Below are 18,351 nucleotides of genomic sequence, written 5' to 3' on the forward strand. Positions count from 1 at the left end.
ATATCATGTGTGTTTGTACAGTCAGATAACTTCCAGGTTCTATTGCAAAACTTGGTTAAAATGCCACCAGGAGATTGCTCACAAAGATATTTAGTTCCTGGATGTTTTCTGTAAATAGGTGCTTGAGTGATGAGATTAATAAGACTTCTCATATTCTCACCCTGGGAAAAGCTGCAGCTTGAGAATTTCTCTCCTTTTCTACACTTTGAAATCCCCATAGGAGAGAAGTTAAGAACTTCCACTTGCAGGAAAAGCTTTGATCAATGCTTGCACATTATTAGAACCCAGAAAACCCTATTACTAGGCACAAATCCACAGAAAATCAATCAAAATCCATTTGTTTACGGCTATAGGAACAACTAGCAATATCTGTCAGGCTACACCAAATAATTCATCATATGTAAGTCAAGAAAGAGCTGACAAATCCATCTAAAACAAACAGACACATGATTCAGTGCACAAAAAAAGAATGTGTGTCCCTGGCGTTAGCAACAGGGATCAAATACATCATAAGGATATTTTTAATGTAATTTATAAGTTGCTACAGACACCGTGGTGCAAAGTATCAGGAGGAAAATTCAGGAGCATTATATTAATTTTTAATGAGAAACAACTTACCTGATTAGGCATACATATTTCAACAATTTGACAGCAAATTGTGCTGACTGAAAAATACAGAACCATCCAGTGCAAAACAAAATTGTAAGCAATTATGTAACAAATTTCCCAATACCCCAGCACTGTCACTTGGTTCTCACTCAGTCCAGGGCTGAGTTACACTGAGAGGGTGAGAGAGGGCAGCAGACCTAAGGCAATTATTATCTCAGCCCACACAGTCAGCTGTGGCACAGGCACATTAACCGGTAGCTCATCAGTAAAGCACCATGGAAGCTGGAAATGAATTGTGGTTGGAGGTATCTCTGGAACCTAAGCCAACCACCTGTGTTGTTTTAGAGTCTTTGTGTTTCAGCCTGAGCACTGGAGAAAGAGTCAGGAGACTCTTCTCTTGTTTCCAGAGGTGTTTATTTTATCTCATCTCAAAGTTCTTTTCCTGCCCAGCCCAGGTCTGTTCAGCAGCTCAGCCCCAGGCACTGCCCACCCTGGGCTGGGATTATCTTTTTATACTATAAACTACATCAACATTATTTACAATTATCTTCCAATACCTATCACTTATATTGTACAGTCTGGTTCTACTCTAAACCAATCTAAAAGTGCCAACATCACCCAAAAGATGGATGCAGGAAGAAGGAGGAAGAAGGACAGAACACACCCAGGTTCCTCCATCTTGACCCCAGACCCTTATTATAAACAATCTTAAAAACCTACTTTATCCCCTTATAATAATCTAACTGATACTCTACTTATTTTTTGTGACTTGTAATTCTTCATGTAAGGGTGGTCATTTTTCCCAGGGAGAGAAATCAAAGGCACAGGGGTTCTGGGAACTGTGCCAAGGCTCCTGAGCCCCTGCCTGGGTCTCGAACTGTCCAGGGAAACCAGAGGGATGTCTTGGGTTCCCACAAAGAATAAGGATTCAAACACCTTCTTTCTCTATAAGCAGAAAAGCACAGTGCTGACTACCTTTGGCTTAGGACAGCCTAAGGAAAGCATCTGACATAAGCTGTTCACATTTGCAAAGGGGAAGGTGTTTCCAAGAGAACCATGCTGGCTTTCCTAGCTTTTTCCAAGGCTTTCCTGACATCATGCTGGCTGATGTCAGAAAAAGTGTAGACTCTCATTGCCACTCTCTCCCCTTTTCTTCAAGCCATGAATAAACTCCAAATGCCATGTTTTTCATATGCCACAACTTTAAATGGCGCTGCTGAACAAAGGTCTTACAAACCAGTTCAATAATCATGCAAAGTTCTCAAGAGGAGAATACCTGGGCATCCAGCAAGCTGTTGGATTTGGAACTACATGGTGAATATCATGAGGCAAGTTAAAAACCCTGTGTGTGGCCATTTGTATGCTCCTATCTCAATATTCATTAATTAGAAAAACTTTCTACACATATTAATGCCGTGCTCGAGAACACATCAGAGAAGGGGGTGATCAATCAGCATTGCAGGAACAAAATCCCTGCTGTAGCCAACGCTTCCCAGTGCAGGATGCTGCTGCTGAGAATCCCAGAGTGTGTGGAAGGTGGTTAATCAGAGCACCCTGGCCACAGTGCCCCAGGCAATTTGCTGATGAGTTGCAGAGAACAAGCACTGGAGCAGGAAGGCTGCAATCAGCACTGCACTGTTTGCCCAGATAGAAATGGCTCCCAGACATCTTGAGCTTCTGTCCCTCATTTTAGAGATTAGACTCCTAAATACTGTCTGATGTTTGATATTTTCTTTTCTTTGAGCAGCAAACCCCATTTCCAGCCTTCCTGATTGTCAGTGTTGCTTTGATACAAAATACGTGGTTCTTCTCTTACATTAAGTGATTATCCTGGGGATAAAATCAGGAAATTCCCTCATTTTCCTCAGAACACAGGAAACAAGGGAACATTAAGATTTAATAACACCTCATCAAGTGGTCTACAAGGCTGATAAGAAAAAAGTCTGCAAGGTTGCTGCTCTGGTGTTCAAAAGCTCTTAGCCACATTAAAAAAACCAAAAAAACCAACAAGGTCTTCACTATAATTAAATATGTTTTATTAAAGCTTTCCATCATCTTTTCTTTGCTTATTTCCCTCTCACAGCTCTCACAACGTCTTTCATTCCTCCCTTTGATGTTTGTATGCTTTTCATATTTGTATTGAAAATACTTTGCACTCTTCCATCCCCATAAATGTATTTAGAGGAACTCATTTTCCTGTGCCTGACTTTGCCTCTCCCTCTCAGCCCACTGACAGCTTGGGGAGAGCAGAGGGCACACATGCTCCAGTGCCAGAGCTTATTACAGAGTGGCACAAAACAAAACACCTTCCATCTCACCCATTTCTTCTCTCCCCCACACTGAGGATGTAACCTGCTCCCCTCAACAGAAAGATTCATAAACCAAAACAGAACCTGCCCTTTCAGTTGTGTAGTTATGGGACTGAAAACGTTGCATTTGAAAGGGAGATAAAATAGAAGAGCAGCTCCTCCTTTACTTACAGGTGTCCAGGGACTCATCAGAGCCATCAGGACAGTCGGGCTCCCCGTCACACAGCCAGTGCCAGGACACACAAGTGACGCCATCGCGGCACAGGAACTCCCCTGCGTCACACAAGGGATGCTCTTCTGGAAATGAGAATGGGTTACAGTGAAATGGTTAAAGGTGAAGCAAAAAGAAAAAAAGAAAAAAAAAATTAAAAAGAAAAAGCACAATGAAAATTAAAAGTGAAAATGAAATTATTAAAAATGCAAAAATCAAAACGGGCGATAGGAACAACATGAAGCAATAATGTAATGGTATCTGATACCCTCACTTAGGGAACTCCAACATCCAGCTGAGGGCTCAGTGGGAGCTGCCATCACCCTTCCAACCTGACAGAAACAACATCACCATTAACTACTTCTACAGAATGCAATTTTAAGAAAATCTGTTTTTTTTCTAAACATTTCACCATGAAGTAAATTTGCTCACTAGATAAAAACCAACAAGACTTAATGTCATCATGTTACCAGCAGGGAGGTTCCTGACTCACCTCTCCTGCCACAGAAAATATTTTCAAATTGTTTCAAGCGATCAAATTTTCCAGGATGTATTTTTGTAAGCTAAGTTCTACTTAAATAAACATATCTATTTTCAACTATTTCCTTAGTCACATTTTAATGACCAAGCTCTTCTTCCATTTTATGTAAAAATTATTTTATAGCTCATGTTACAGATTTGCAAACAAAGAATTTAAAGTCAACACTGGGGCACCTTGAAAACAATGGCTTTTAAAAGAGGGCAGCTCTGGAAGTTTGGCACATCCACACTATCTGCTGCATTAAACCACCACAAGCTGATGTCCTTGAGATCTAGAGTTAATTAACTCAAGACTATTCCATCATTATTCAATGTAAAACTATTCTAATATTAATTAAAGCTCACAAAACCTCTGTGCAATATATTATATTCATTTTATCAATATATAAATTACAGTAGTGTCTTCCACAAGGTTACATTGCAGATTGCTGGGAAAAGGTTTCCTCATTATTCTTACACTGGCACAAGAGAGAAATAACTTCACTGGAGTCAATACTGTCACAGAGACATAAAACCAAATATAAAGGAGGAGACAACAGCCAATCCACTTGTAGATCTCCCCACTGGCTTAGCTCCTCCAAAAGCCATGGGATGCATTATTACTAAAGGAAAAAAACCAGCAAGAATACTTTAATAAAGTTATCATTTAATCATTTCCTGTGTGCAGGCCTCATTTCTGAGGTCAGGTTTTCAGCTACTGATGCCATTCAGTTTTTAACAAGCCAAATTTGCAACTACAATGTAGATATATTTTACATTTCTTAAAATAACTGTATCTCAACTTCTTTTAAGCCTGTAAGAATTAAAGGATTTTTTTTTTTGTTGTATCTGCCTTCCCCTCAACAGCAAAAATGAGCAACTGTATAATTAAGAGTGTAAGTTTACACAGAGTGATTTTGCTTAAAGCTTTCAGGGAGATGATTAAAGGCCCTGCTTTGATAGCACATCTTGAAAAACCATCCTCAAGTCAGAAAGAGGGGGAGAGTTTGGCAAGTTTTAGCATTTCAAAGATGAAGATAGTATTAGAAACACACAGAAGAACTCTGGTATTTGGTTTTAGAGTATTCTTGAAATCCATGATGCACTTCTGCTTTTACTACAGGATGAGCTGTAATTTTCTGTATATTGCACATCTGCTTCTATCAGACCTGGGAATATTAAAACTACCTTTGCCAAACATGTCCACTTATTTATTCAGCTCTGGAATGATTATTCCTCAGAGCAAAAAAACAGTTGAAAGTTCTGTCATTATTAAGAGTAACAAACATATTTATTTATTTAGAGAGGTTTTCTGACCTGACAACTAAGTGAAAAATATTACTGAATAAATATAGAAACGTAGAGTTGTGAAAACACTTCTACAGTCAAGGTCACACAAGTGTCTGGTTCTGCAGGAACCTCCCCAAAAAACTACATGTACAATACCTAAAGAATAGAAATCTTGTCTGAAACAAAACCTGGCAGGGTGAATTATCCCTTCCCTAGTGCAACAGCTTCTTTCAAATCTGCAGATGGTCACACATGTCTACACAAAAAAAAATCTTGCACTTACTCCTCTTGTGGGCAAAGATTATGGAAATAGCCTAAGTAAACAATACAAAGAAGTTCTAAATAGCAATTTCACACAGAGCCCAGAGTTGAGTGTGTGTACTTGAAAAAAAGGCTCGCTTGCTACTTTTTTTTTAAATGGAAAAAAATTAAGCTATTTCCATAGTATCAAATTATTGCTTTCCATTTTATGCAGCAATGTAGAAATTATGGAGATCTAAGCTTTTTATATTATCTACCTTGAGAAAAACTTAGCAGAGTGAAAAAAACCACTAACTTATAAAATACTTTGAAAAATAGATTTTGTTTAGAATAAAGCAGCTTAATATTACCTCAGGGTTTTATTGGCTCTGAAAATGCTTTCTCAAATGCTTTTATTTTGCATAACTATAGAATTATTTTTATTTTCAGCTGTTATCTTTACAGAATGAATTTGACCAGTTAATCATGAACACACACTAATTAGTGGGCTTTAAAAAAATAAAACAAAAACCACAAAAACCTTCTTGCTAAAAAATAGTCATCTGTGATGGCCCAGAAGTAAATCAGTTCTTTTCAGTGACACCTTTTTCCTTTTGTAATATGTGAGCTGTGCAGGAAAGCTCCCAATGGATGGGAAAATCCACGTTTTTAACATTGCAGTTCTTTGAGATGCAGAGCAGATGGTGAGAAATCATCCCTCTATGGGTAAATGAAAGCTTTGCCTCCCTAAGGATACTACTCCTATGCTCCTATCCTATGCGGCAAACACCTGGGAGTGCCTCTTAGAAGGAAAGTTTGAAAAAAGAAAAAGAAAACCTGGTGTGTTAGTTTTAAAGCCAATGCTCCCAGAGCCAAAAACATGTTGATTTTTTTTTTTTTTTTTTTTTTAAGATTAACATTTTTTTAAGAGGACAAAGCTCAAAATCTTTATTAGGAAAACAACTAGAAAGATAATGTATGAAATTAACACTGAACTTGGAAACCCAAAATTCCATTAGGATGATAAAAGAGAAAAAGAGGGAAACAAACCAAACAACCAAACAGCACACAAGGCAGTGACTGATGTCTGCCTGGACCAGGAATGCTCCTGGAATAAACAGGCATTTCCTATGTCAGCTTGCATTCAGCTCCTAAATAAGTAGGGCTAAAGATCACTGCCTGTGATCCCATGGACTGCTTAGGGGCAAAGGGATCTGGATCCTCCCTATTTGAGGGAATGCAATGATGAAAAGCAAGTCAACAGGGTTCCTGAAAAGAACCAAGTAATTTCACGATTATAAGCCGCACTGAGTATAAGCCACACTTTACAATACAGAGTGTGATAAAAGGTATCTATTCTATCACCATCTGTTGAGGGTGGGGGCAGTGATCCTTATCTCCACGGGAGATATTCTGCTAATGGGCCATCCATTGAAACCAGGCAGGGCATTGTTCTTTATCTTTTCACAATCCATCCTTCCTCCAGCCAGTCATTTTCTTCTCATGGCCATTGAGTCCCACTGTGGGACTGATAAAATTACTGCATCCCATTGGGAGTTGCTCCAACCAGGGGGAAGAGCCCAACATTTCTTAGCAAGATAAAAACAGAGGTTTTGGGACACTAAGGGAGCCCCTTTCTCCACTGGGCTCCAGAGGAAAACCGGATTTCTCCACATCACCACTGGAGCTCCGGAGGGAAACTGCACCTTGTACAGGAGCACTGCTCCAACTGAGCCACATCTGTCACTGCAGGAGGATGCAGCCACCATGGGATGGGACTGCTGCCAACACCCTGCCTGACGGGTGTCAGGTTGTACTCTGACTGTGTCAGGGTTTGGGGTTTGTTTCTTTGTAGTGCTGTATTTCTATTTTAATTTTCCTAGTAAAGAACTGTTATTCCTAATTCCCATATTTTTGCCTGAAAGCCCCTCAATTTCAAAATTATAATAATTTGGAGGGAGGGGGTTTACATTCTCCATTTCAAAGAGAAGTTCCTGCCTTTCTCAGCAGACACCTGTCCTCCAAACTAAAACAGCAACTTTTCATTCTTTGTCCATATACAAGCCGCACCTGATTATAAGCTGCACTTTGGGTTCGGATCAAAATTTTAGTCCAAATGGTACGGCTTATAATCGTGAAATTACGTATATGGGATAACATTTATACAGGTGAGAGCTCTCCAGTTCTGTCACGAGACTGGAAACAATTCACTGTGAATCCAATTAAGAACTGCCGTGGTAAAGGAGCCAGGTGCCCAGAAAAGCTGCTGAATTCCAGAATTGTGCTTCCCACTTCAGCAGTCCCTCGCTTGGGCTCTCTGTGGGTCTGCCAGGCTCCTGCTGTGCTCCTGGTGACCCCCCAGGCGTGGGGATGGGAGTTGCTTGGTGCTCTGTCTTCCAAGCACTTCCAGCTCCATCTGCCAAGAGCACCTGAGAGAGCTCGAAAAAAACAAACCTCCCATATGGCAACGCTCTTCAAAGTGAGCAAAACTCAGCCTAATAAAGTCTGGATCTGTTAGAGCAGGGAGCCTGCTCATTAGGCTTTCACTAAATATTCAGAAAAACCACATGTGCACACTAACCCAAAAAGCACATTCCTAGAGAAGCTTTTGAAGGATATGATACAAGCACGATGAGAATGAATGTTGAAGGATAAGAGATCATCACAACATAATATTTAAAAGCTTTTATAGGAACAGCCTAATGCGAAGTAAGAATGTCTCACAAGTTGATTTCACGTAATTTTGCACTTAAATAAAATATTTTCTCTATGTTTCAAGTGAAACCAAAAAGAAATGCTGAAATTTTCAATTCCCTCTCCATTTTCAAGGCAGAGGACAAGAAAAGATGCACATAGACTGGGGATATGTGTGTGAGTATGTTTTCTTTTTCCACTTGAGAATTGTTAGATCCAGGAATGAACCATGAAATCCAGGAACAAGAATGAAAAACTGGTAGAACTCAGCTTGTTTGTCCACAGCTGCATACCCAGGAAAAACTCACAGGAGAGAAGGGGAATTTCCTGCAAAAATAGGTAGGTTTTGTTGGGGTTTTCTGTTTGTTTTTTCTCAGGAGCAAAATAGCAGGAAGACTAACAAAGAGCAGAAAGGCAAAAAGGAGTGGTCAGAAAACTGCAATCCAGCTGTACATTTCCATTTGGATCCACTGGCATCACCTGCAGGACCAGGAATTCTACCAAGGATAATAAACCCATTCTGCCATGTTTCAGGGATATTATGCAACCAAAAACTTGCACTTTTAAGTTCTTAATTAGTTTTGCTTTGATTTTAATTAAGTCATCTTCATTACAAGAGTTTAAGAACTCAGAACTATTTTTTCCCCCCTCTCAAAAGCATGTTTTCCATTTGGGATTTTCTTTGATCTCTCACTGAAACATGGGAGGGTTTCCAGATTAATTTCAGCAAAATTTACTCCAAAGCTGAAAAGTGTATTCCACTAGTAATTTATGAGAGAATTCATCATACACTAAAACTTAAATTACTGTAACTGAAAGGGAGATGTGAAGAAAGAGCATGCACAGCATTTCCTACTTACGAATTTCAGACTTTATATAGTACTTTTCAAACCTTTCATACCTTTGCAGTTAAATCTACATTTTTAGAGCCCAGCACAGAGTAAAACATTTACATTTTGGCCACACTTAACTACAGACAAAATTATTGAGATGTGTCTTGTGAAATGGTAAACAGGGTTTTACATTTAGGGTATAAAAATATGATTATGTTACCATTTATTTCTGTCCTTCCTGGTTCAGTGCAATTCTGTGTTCAAAGTAATGAAATTTTATTTACAGAACCCAAAAATCTCTCACAAGGTCTACCAAACTCTGATTTGTGCTTCCACAATGCAAAGGGGCTTAAAGAGTGGCTGGTATGTTCAAATGTAGCATTCTAAATAGAAATACAGATGTTTTATGAGTATTTATTCAGCTCTTGGCATAATAGTTATCACTTAGCATTTACTAATCAGCTAATTGCTTTATCCATAGGCAAGGCACACGCACAGGTACCTGTCAATAAAAGCACCATATGTTCAGTTTAAGCCACATATTTTCAAATTCCATGTGTAAACTTTCCTCAGTCTGCACATCTCCCACCCAGCAAGGTCACAGGTGTCTTGTTTGGAGTCTGTGGAGTGGCATCAGACATCCCAATTCTCAGTCCATAATATTCATGCTCAAATTCCTTATTTACATCACATAGTTACAAGAATTCCTCATGTGTGTGTGGTTTTATTTTTTTTTCTCTTGCTCCGTGCTACTATAATTTATGAAAATACGGATAGAGGTCAGTACTACCAAGAAGACAAGAAACATCCTCTGATTAATGTAAGTCCTGGAGTATTTTTGGAAGTGAGCAGGTGATAAGATTAGGGGCTGTCTTGTTCCTTGTTCTTTTTGGCTCTTACTTTACCAGAAACATATTTCCATTAAAGGAGGGGGTGGCTACAAGTCCCCTCCTGGATTTGAACAAGAGAAGGTTATTCAGACTCAGCCTAGCAAAATCTATGGGCAGAGAAATTTAAGAAATGCTTGGATAATGAGAAACACCCAAATATTCCTGAGCCAATTTTTATCTAATCATCAAAGGGTCACAGAATAATACCTACCTCAGCAAACTACGAAATGACATGATAGTTATGTTCCTTAATGGCTCAAAAATACCACAGAATAGCCAGGTGCCTTCTCTAACACAATAGAGAGACCCTAATAGAAACACATTACCTGCAATCCTGCCATTGCCAATCCCTGCTCCCAGTAGCCCTACAAAGGAAGGAGGCTGGAGGCCAAACAAGCTCCCTCTGAATCATTTCTCCACAATTATCCTTCACCTCCTTGAAAGCTGGAGGAAAAATGCAAACACATTCCCCAGGGTGAAGTGGTCCTTTTTTCCAAAACAGGCTGATGTGGATTAAATGTAAATGTCAGGGTGGAGGGTCAAAGTGACCATCACTTACCCCTCTGTGTGTGGAATGACAAGCCCTGTGCTGGAGTCAACAAGGTGCCCTTTCAGCTGCTGACAGCCAGTGCCAGGGTGAACATGAGCAAAAATGTTCTCACTTGTGGAAAGCCTTCAAAGGCTTCCACTGAAACAACCCTTCTTTCTTCCCCATGTCAAAGAACAAAATGATTTTGAAAAAAAAAAACATTTATGTGGGATGTGAAAACCTCTGAGCCTCTCCACTACCTTAGCCTGTATTATCATAGTGTGTTCATTATATTATAATTTCATTTCCTACTTGACAGGAAGAAATGATTGTGACAGAAGATTTGAAAAAGTTAATAAATATACAGAAATAAAAATTAGATTTTTATAAAGAACTGCAAGCATCTTGGAGACCCTTCACAGGAACTCTTATATAAGGACACTCGCTATAACTTGGATAAGAAGCACAAACTTTCACATGAAAAAGGAATTCTATGGGGAATGATTTGAATAACACATTTCTTGTACACATGTCTCCTGCTTCATCAGGAAGCTCAGTGGAGAAAAGACTGAGGTTTTGAGCTACTCTCAGGATCAAACCTCTGAAAGGTCTGACAGGGAAACTCCTGACGAGCAGAAGAAGTGAGCAGACGGATGGGGACTGAGGACGAGTCACCCGGCGCCGATTTCAAACCCGGCTCGCCGCAGTGCGCCGCTCACTGTGCCTCCAAGCAGGACTTCAAATGAATCTTTTTCATGTCCTATCTGTGCTAGCTCTAGGAACTCAGATATTTCCAAGTTACGCTTCTTCCTTTGCTGAGTTCCAAATTCAGTTATATTGTTTTTATGGCAAAATTGCTTCTTTTTTTCTCAAAGTGGGATGGAAATCCCAACTTGAGACAAATTATTTAAATAAATGCCACACAAAATATTTTCTCTTTTGAAAGCTGAAACATTCATTACATAGCTTATTACAATACCTTTGATAAGCCCTCTGCTGAGCAGATGTTCTATCATCGTGAATTTTCACATATGAATGTTTTAGCAAATACTAAAAGATAATTAATTTAGATAAATTTCATCTATCAAAGAGTAATCAATGATGTCATTGTTTTAATTTGGTAGTTTTCTTACCATGCAAAACATAACAAAGCCATTTCACTTGAATATTTCAAACTGTAATAGAATGTCATCTGTCCGCAGAAGGAAGGAAAGGCACAAACTGTTGAGATATTTGAAGATACCAAGAGCATTATGGGAATAATAAGAAAAAATATGCTCTACTTATCATCACTTTGAATAAAAGTAAAGTCTTTAGTTTTCTTTTAAAGTTCAGATAACTTTATGAGTGAAAGATATAGATAGGTAAGATCTAGGTAGCTCAGATGACTGCATAATTGGAAAAACAAAGTTATACTGAGAAAACAGAGAAAATAAGTTATCATAAAGGATTAATAAATTAAAAGCAATATGGAAGGAACTATAAAGTATCTGGATTGAATTGAACCATTTTCTTTACTTTCTCTTTTATTTCCCTGGAGGAGGCTGTTGTGACTATGTTTACATTGGTGTTTGATTTGCTTGTTTTAGGACTTGAACACAAATTTTATTCCTTTTACCGTATCCAAAAATTACATCTTGGATAGGATACAAAAAAGGTTAATCTTGAAATCATAGCATCTTCTATCAGCTAAATGGTTTGTTCTCATGAAGTTCCCCAGTCCAGCTCCCTCTCAGTTGTCAATGCAGCTCTTGGATGGAGCAGTGGAATTCCTGCCCTGCCAGTGGATCCCAAATCTGCCCCAGCAGGCTCCATTTACCCAGCTCCTGCTCCAGCGCAGCAGCACGGGGCCATCCATCTTCCCTGCCCACTCCCACTCCTGTGTGTCTGCACTGCCAATCATTTCCTGCTGCCTGCTCTGCTAAACACCATCAGTGTGGGATGATGGATGGCAGCGCTGGGTTTGTCCCACAGCAATCCGCGCAACGCCCTGGGGGAGACTCGGGGAGGAGCTTGCAACTTCCACGCAACTGAACTGCACAAATGAAATACAGAATTTTCCAGAACATGGCAAGGCTGGAGAGGTGAAAACCAAGCTCTTGGAGAAAACCTTCTCAGGAGACAATATATTCATTTTTGCAGCTAGAAAGGAAGGAAGTCATGTCCCACCCTGCTCTCACAGCCGGGAGAGCCAAGCCTGCTGTCACTAAGCATTTCTCAGAATGCTCCCACTTAAAATGACACAAAATGATGATGAACAGGTTTCAATAGCAGATGGAAGTCTATTACATAATTCAGTTTTAATGACCAGAGAAATCTTAAATATGACGGGTTTGTTTTGTGCAACAAGAGACTTATATTAAATGAAAGAGCCAAATCTGCTTCTGTAAGCAATTGCATATGTTTAATACACATTTGTTTTATATTAGGATAATTAATCTACAGGGAAATGGGGTTAAATACTAAGATAACTTTAAATTATACTCAGTTATCAAAAGGATGAGAGAACTAAGGGAAAACCAAGCTAAAATTGCTTTCTAAATAGTGTCCACATAAAGAGCTAAAAGGAAAATCTCATTACCAGGGTTAACTATTTTATTCAAGTTGGATATCACCTAATATTAAAAATATGGTAGTAATATTAGAAACTTGCAACTAAAATAATCTGTTTCTCACATAAACCTTTAAAAACTCACTCTAATCCTATAAATGTCTCCACCTTTATGCCAGACCCTACTGAAATCATATCCATTATTTTAAATAACTACAATCAAGAGTTCTAAGTTAAATTGTAAGAATTAAATAAAAAGTACACCAAAGGGTCGCTCAATACAGGTTTAATTGCAATTTAACAGTTGGAAAAGTAGTTACAATTGTGATCTTCTGCAGTTCAGGTCTGACTTGCATGATAGCTTGATCCAAGGCTGATAATTTAAGGTGTAATTTGGAAATGCATACATTGAATAATAATTTTCACACCACTAGAGAGCAATGTATTGTGATATTAGCTGCTGCTGTCAGTAGGTCTTCAATGTGATTTTCTGAACAGGCAAACATATTATTCACAGGCAGCAAGATGCAATATTTAGCAAAAGGTTTCTACTGAAAAATTTAAAATGGTATTTGGCAGGGCAGCTTGCATTTTGTTCCAAAAGTCCATGTCGCAAAGAAGGATCAAAGTAAAGGATGGATGTAAAGGATGGTATCAGCCTGGTGTCACCCAGCTGCTGACAAGAGAGTTGTGGAGCTCTCTCTGCTCGGGTTTATTGTCCCGTGCCCAGGACAGCAGTGCTGGCGCTGGGTGAGCCGTGGGTGACCACACGCAGGATTAATGAGCCTGTGTGCCCACTGGCTCTTGGAAACAAGGAGGAAATGGCCAAAACCTCCACACTGAGAAGAAGAGCTGGACTGATAGAAGGATAAGAAGGCTATTACAGGCTTCAAGCTTGGACTGATACAAAACCCTTTATTTTTAAAGGGAGCGAGGAGTCACTCTTCTCTGTCAAGAGTTCCACAAGCTCTTGTCCTAAGCTGCATTCCACTGGTTCATCACGTAAGGAAAACCAAGTACTATCACTCAGAATTACTGAATGTTACTAAAAAAAAAAAATTAAAAAATACATGTGTTTTATGTTTTAAAACTAACATTTTAAATATATATATATATAAACATTGAATTATTTAAAGGCAAACAAAATCCAAGGAACCATCAGTTTAGATAATAATTCCTTTGATTTATTAAGGTGACATTCTATTATAATTTGTAAGTGTTGGCAACTATTAAAAAAAATACTGTAAAAAAGCTATGAAAACAGATAGAAGGGAAATAAAGACAGCTTTGGATATAATGTTATCAAGCTACTTGGTCAAAAATAATTTAAAAAGTTTCTTGCCAAGATATTTGGACACTTGACAAAAACCAAAAGAACCCCACATATCCTTATGGAGGAAACATTTGATTCAAAGGCAGCATTCCTGTGGGAAGGCTTTCCTCAGCTATTGCTTTCTCAAATCCCTGCTGTCCCTGAGCTATTTGTGTCACACAGGATGGTCAAGAGAAACAGCAATTAGAAAACTAAAGACAGCATCAGGAACAGAATCGATAGGATGGAATGCAGGATTACACACACAGAGTAAATATTTTAGTTGCACAAAAACCAAAGAAGAAATAATTTAATTTTTAATGTAACAGTTTTCTTCAATCTATCCCAGAGTCTGGGGACTGAAGGGTGCCTAACTAAGGGTGTCAAGAAAGCTTTAACTTTTAAGAAATTCCACTGCAGTCATGGAAATGAGGCTCATAACCCTGATGTGCTGAATAAGGAGTTGGTGGACACCTGAACAAATATGACATACCCCAGTTTTACAGGGGAAGGCCTCACCACAGAGCAGGTTGGAGGAAATCCATCACATATACAGACTCAGGCTCCTCTTTGTCCCCTCTCTATCCAACAATCTTTAAGTTTTTTGTGTGACTTTCCATATGTGAGGTAAAGATAATTACAATTTAAACAATGGCTGAAGAGGCAGGAGAGGAAATCAAGAACTTCATATTCAGAAAAAAATTGGCCATCTTTAAATAGAAACCAAAAGGCATGGGACAGGTGGAAAATTCAGGATCAAACCTGCAGATGGAATAATTTTAGCAGGTCAAAAGGATGATGGATGTTTAACCTCTCTTAGAAATAGCAGATCTCACTTCATCAGCAGAGTTGCTGAGGGTTTTATTACCAGCTTTGCAAGCTGTGAGATTGTGCAAAGAAAATTATGCCCTGGTTTTACCACACAAAAAGCGAACAAAGACTGTCTTTGCATTGAGTGCTTCGCCTCTAAATGCTGATTCCAGCTCACCCTTAAGTGATTTCATGCATATCAAAGGTGAGCCAATGCTTTATCCTGTAAAACAGGTAAAATGTTGTCAACTGTCAGTTCCATGACAGCGGTGCCAGTTGTTCCCAGCTGCATCCAGGTGATGCAAAAACATACAGCTCAACGTGTGTCTGCTGGGATTATTAAACAGAGTGCTCTGAACACTAAACCATAATTAGGTACAATGTTGGCATTGTAAAAGCACAGTAATTATGGCCCTGCTTGTTCTACTAATTTCCTTAGCACTAAGAAAGTAAATTCTCACAGCTAACATCAAAGTGGTAGTTTTCAGTTCAGAAATCTTCTCTCTTCTGATGGGAAAAAAATACTTCTGTTAAGCTAACAAAGCCGCAGACTCCACTGTACATATATATGTGTGTTTGTGAATAAAAATTTTAAAACTTCATGGGACTTTGGATCAGGCCACAAATAAGGAGCTTTTATATCCCTGTGCAATATGGACCACTTAATAGAGTTAAGTGACATTCATCTTTATGCCACGTCCTCCCCCGAGAACAGAGTAACAGCAGCCGCCTACACAGAAAAAACAATATTAGAAAGCATGTATTTTTAGCAACTTTAATTATATTCTAGCAGCAGGAAAGAAAGAGATGCAGAAGTGAACGAGCAGGCAATTCTCCCCAGAAGACAGACACAGCTTTGGAGCTCTGCAGCAGAACGATTTCACTTGTGAGAGGGCTGGAGTCAGAGAATCACTGAGGGGACTGTGCTGGTTATTCCCTGCAACTGCTCCACACTCTCAGTAACGGAGTGAAATCACTGGGGCAGGCGCAATCCTTAATAATTCCTACAGAACATATGTCCATGCACTCCAGAAAGAGATGGTTTGACCTGATCTATGGCCACAGTAATAACAATACTTCTTCGTTTTTGTGGGGCTTTTTAGTGGCATCCCATTGTTGTTTACCTCAGCTGGGGATTTGCTAAGAACAGTTCTCTGTACTTTAGGGCATAGGCAAAAAAGCAGTTTTACCTCTCAAATCCACTGTTTTGAAGAAGCTGTGGATCTGAATGTCAGTCTAGATTGCTCAATATTGTTAATATTTTAATAAGTCCAAAGTAACTGATATTCTAGCCATGTAATGGTCAAAAAAACGAAGGGAGATCCAGAGAAACAGGGTTCTGAACTAACCCAGCTGATGAACTCAAGCACCTTCTTTCAATACACTAAAGCAGTAGCTTTTCTGAGCAGTAGGCTGAGGGAAGATATAGGACAAAACATTCAAATCACTACTGCTGCTGATTACATGTAATCAGACTTTCATCATACCTATTGCTTTTGCTGTGTGCAGGGCATGATTGATCATTTAGATTGCATTTAAGATGCAAGTGAAGAAAAGAGCTTCATCCCATTCATAAAGAACACATTTTCCTGCTGCAAAGTCCGTGCCTCTTGCTGAGCAGCTCAAATAACTGCAGGATTTGAAAGAAGCTGAGCTTAGGAAATATTTACATCACAAAGGTAAATGTTTAGTTTGGTGGTTTAGTGCCGTATTAGTTTGGGGAAATAAAGCCTCATTTCTTGACTGTGAAGGGAGGCATTTGTGGAGGTGCTGGGGGCACCTGCATTGCTCAGCCTCTGTGTCCAGCCCTACCTGAGGCAGCTCCACATTTTTAGGATATCAGAGATTTAAAACCTGAAATATAAAATCACTGTTGTAGCAAGCAACAGAGACCCCCATGCACGTTATGTTTTCAGGGTGGATGTTAAACAGTCTAGACAAAATTATACCCACACCAGAGACTTTCTGTTGTAGAAATAAATAACTGGTGAAAGGAACCCTCACTCAAAATGCCATCCCTTTAAAGAACTGCGTTTAAATGCGTGAGTTTTACAACCACTATTAAAATAAGTGTTAATAAAAACCACACACTTAGAGCATATGAATATACATTCTCGTGGGGGTGTCTATTACAGCTTCAAGAACCAGGACCAGAAGCAAATCCTCCCCAGGTGGCTCAGCCCACTTGCAGCTGGGACAGGGGAAGGATCTGTAAAGATTCCTTCCCACTCTTATTTAAGCAAAACTGAAAGACTCTAAAGCCTGGCAATCAATAACCCAGACAGAGGCCTCCAGCACGATGGGTATAAACATTTTGCAGTGCCATTAACACATCCCTGTGCACTTCAAAACTGAAGCTTGATGTATTCTTTAATAATCCAGGAGGATTATAATGCTGACTGCAAGTTCTTAGCAAAGCAAGTTGTGCTCACTCAGGAATACTTTTTGTCTAAAACTCTGCCAGGAACACGTGCTTTGCAATATCCAGTATGATCCCCTTTGCACACTACTGCTGGGGCCAGGTCAAGTATACCAGCTCTTATAAACCAACAAAAAAAAAATTGAAATATCAAATTATTACTTATTTTATGCTAACAAAATCATATAAACATCAACTGCTTCAGTTATCACTGGAAGACTTGTGCGATAAATATTTTAAATACTTCTCAAAAATAATTGCAATTGCTCACATTATGGTGTGACAGTCAAAAAATATTAACTTTAGTTTCGCTTCCTGTATTTGCAGAACAAATACAAGCCTGAATTAGGGCTCAGGGAATGGAATATTTAGTTTGTACAATCTAAATATATCTCCCAGGGAAAAACAATTAATTATCTTTGTTACTGCCACTACTGCTGAGAACAGCTGCAATTTCTGCCTTGCCAAGTTCACGTCATTGAGGGTTATTCCTATTAATATCAATTAAGATCTAAACTGTTTGAGTCTCTGCAATAATGATGCTTAAGTAGATTTAAAGTGCCATCTCACAGAAAGCACACCTGTGGCAGAGCAGTGACACCTATTCTTTTCTATCTCAAAAGAAAAAACAAACAAAAAAAAATCCACAAAAAACCAAAAAGAATATCAGGAATTGATATATGACCCACTGAAATATGTTTGAGCACTGGTAAGCGATGCACAGGAATTCTTATAATGGCCCCAAAGATCTGTGTGTGTTTACTTTCACTTAAGAAGTGTGGTAAAAAATTTAATTCCTGAATTGAGACACTATTACACCTTCACTTGGGGACAGCCACTAAAGCAGCCCCTAAAGCTGTGTCACACTGGTGATGTGTTTATATGTTTAAAAAGAAGATTGGATGTGTTTAAAAAAACACTGCATGTGCCATGGTTTAGTTGAGGTGTTAGGGCGTGGGTTGGACTCTGATCTTGCAGGTCTGTTCCAGCCCAGTGATTCTGTGATTTCAGTGACTTCACTGCTGAGAGCCCCTGGAGACCACCACAGCTAAAGGAAACTCCTCTCTGGCCACCCCAGCCCTGCCCTGAGTCCATCTCAACTCTGGGATCAGCAGAGAAATTAATCCTCTCAATC

At 39.1% G+C, this 18,351-nt stretch overlaps 1 protein-coding gene across 1 annotated transcript in view; it reads right to left on the reverse strand.

Annotated features, from left to right (window-relative positions):
• LOC116998804 (low-density lipoprotein receptor-related protein 1B-like) overlaps nucleotides 1-18,351 on the reverse strand; it is a 535,307-nt gene that overhangs the window by 368,454 nt on the left and 148,502 nt on the right. The window contains exon 2 of the mRNA XM_033064919.2: nucleotides 3,090-3,215. Within this exon, the coding sequence (XP_032920810.1) occupies nucleotides 3,090-3,215 (126 nt within the window). The remainder of the gene's footprint in view (nucleotides 1-3,089; nucleotides 3,216-18,351) is intronic.

Source organism: Catharus ustulatus, chromosome 7 (assembly GCF_009819885.2).
Source record: "Catharus ustulatus isolate bCatUst1 chromosome 7, bCatUst1.pri.v2, whole genome shotgun sequence".
In the NCBI taxonomy this organism is placed as follows: Eukaryota; Metazoa; Chordata; class Aves; order Passeriformes; family Turdidae; genus Catharus; species Catharus ustulatus.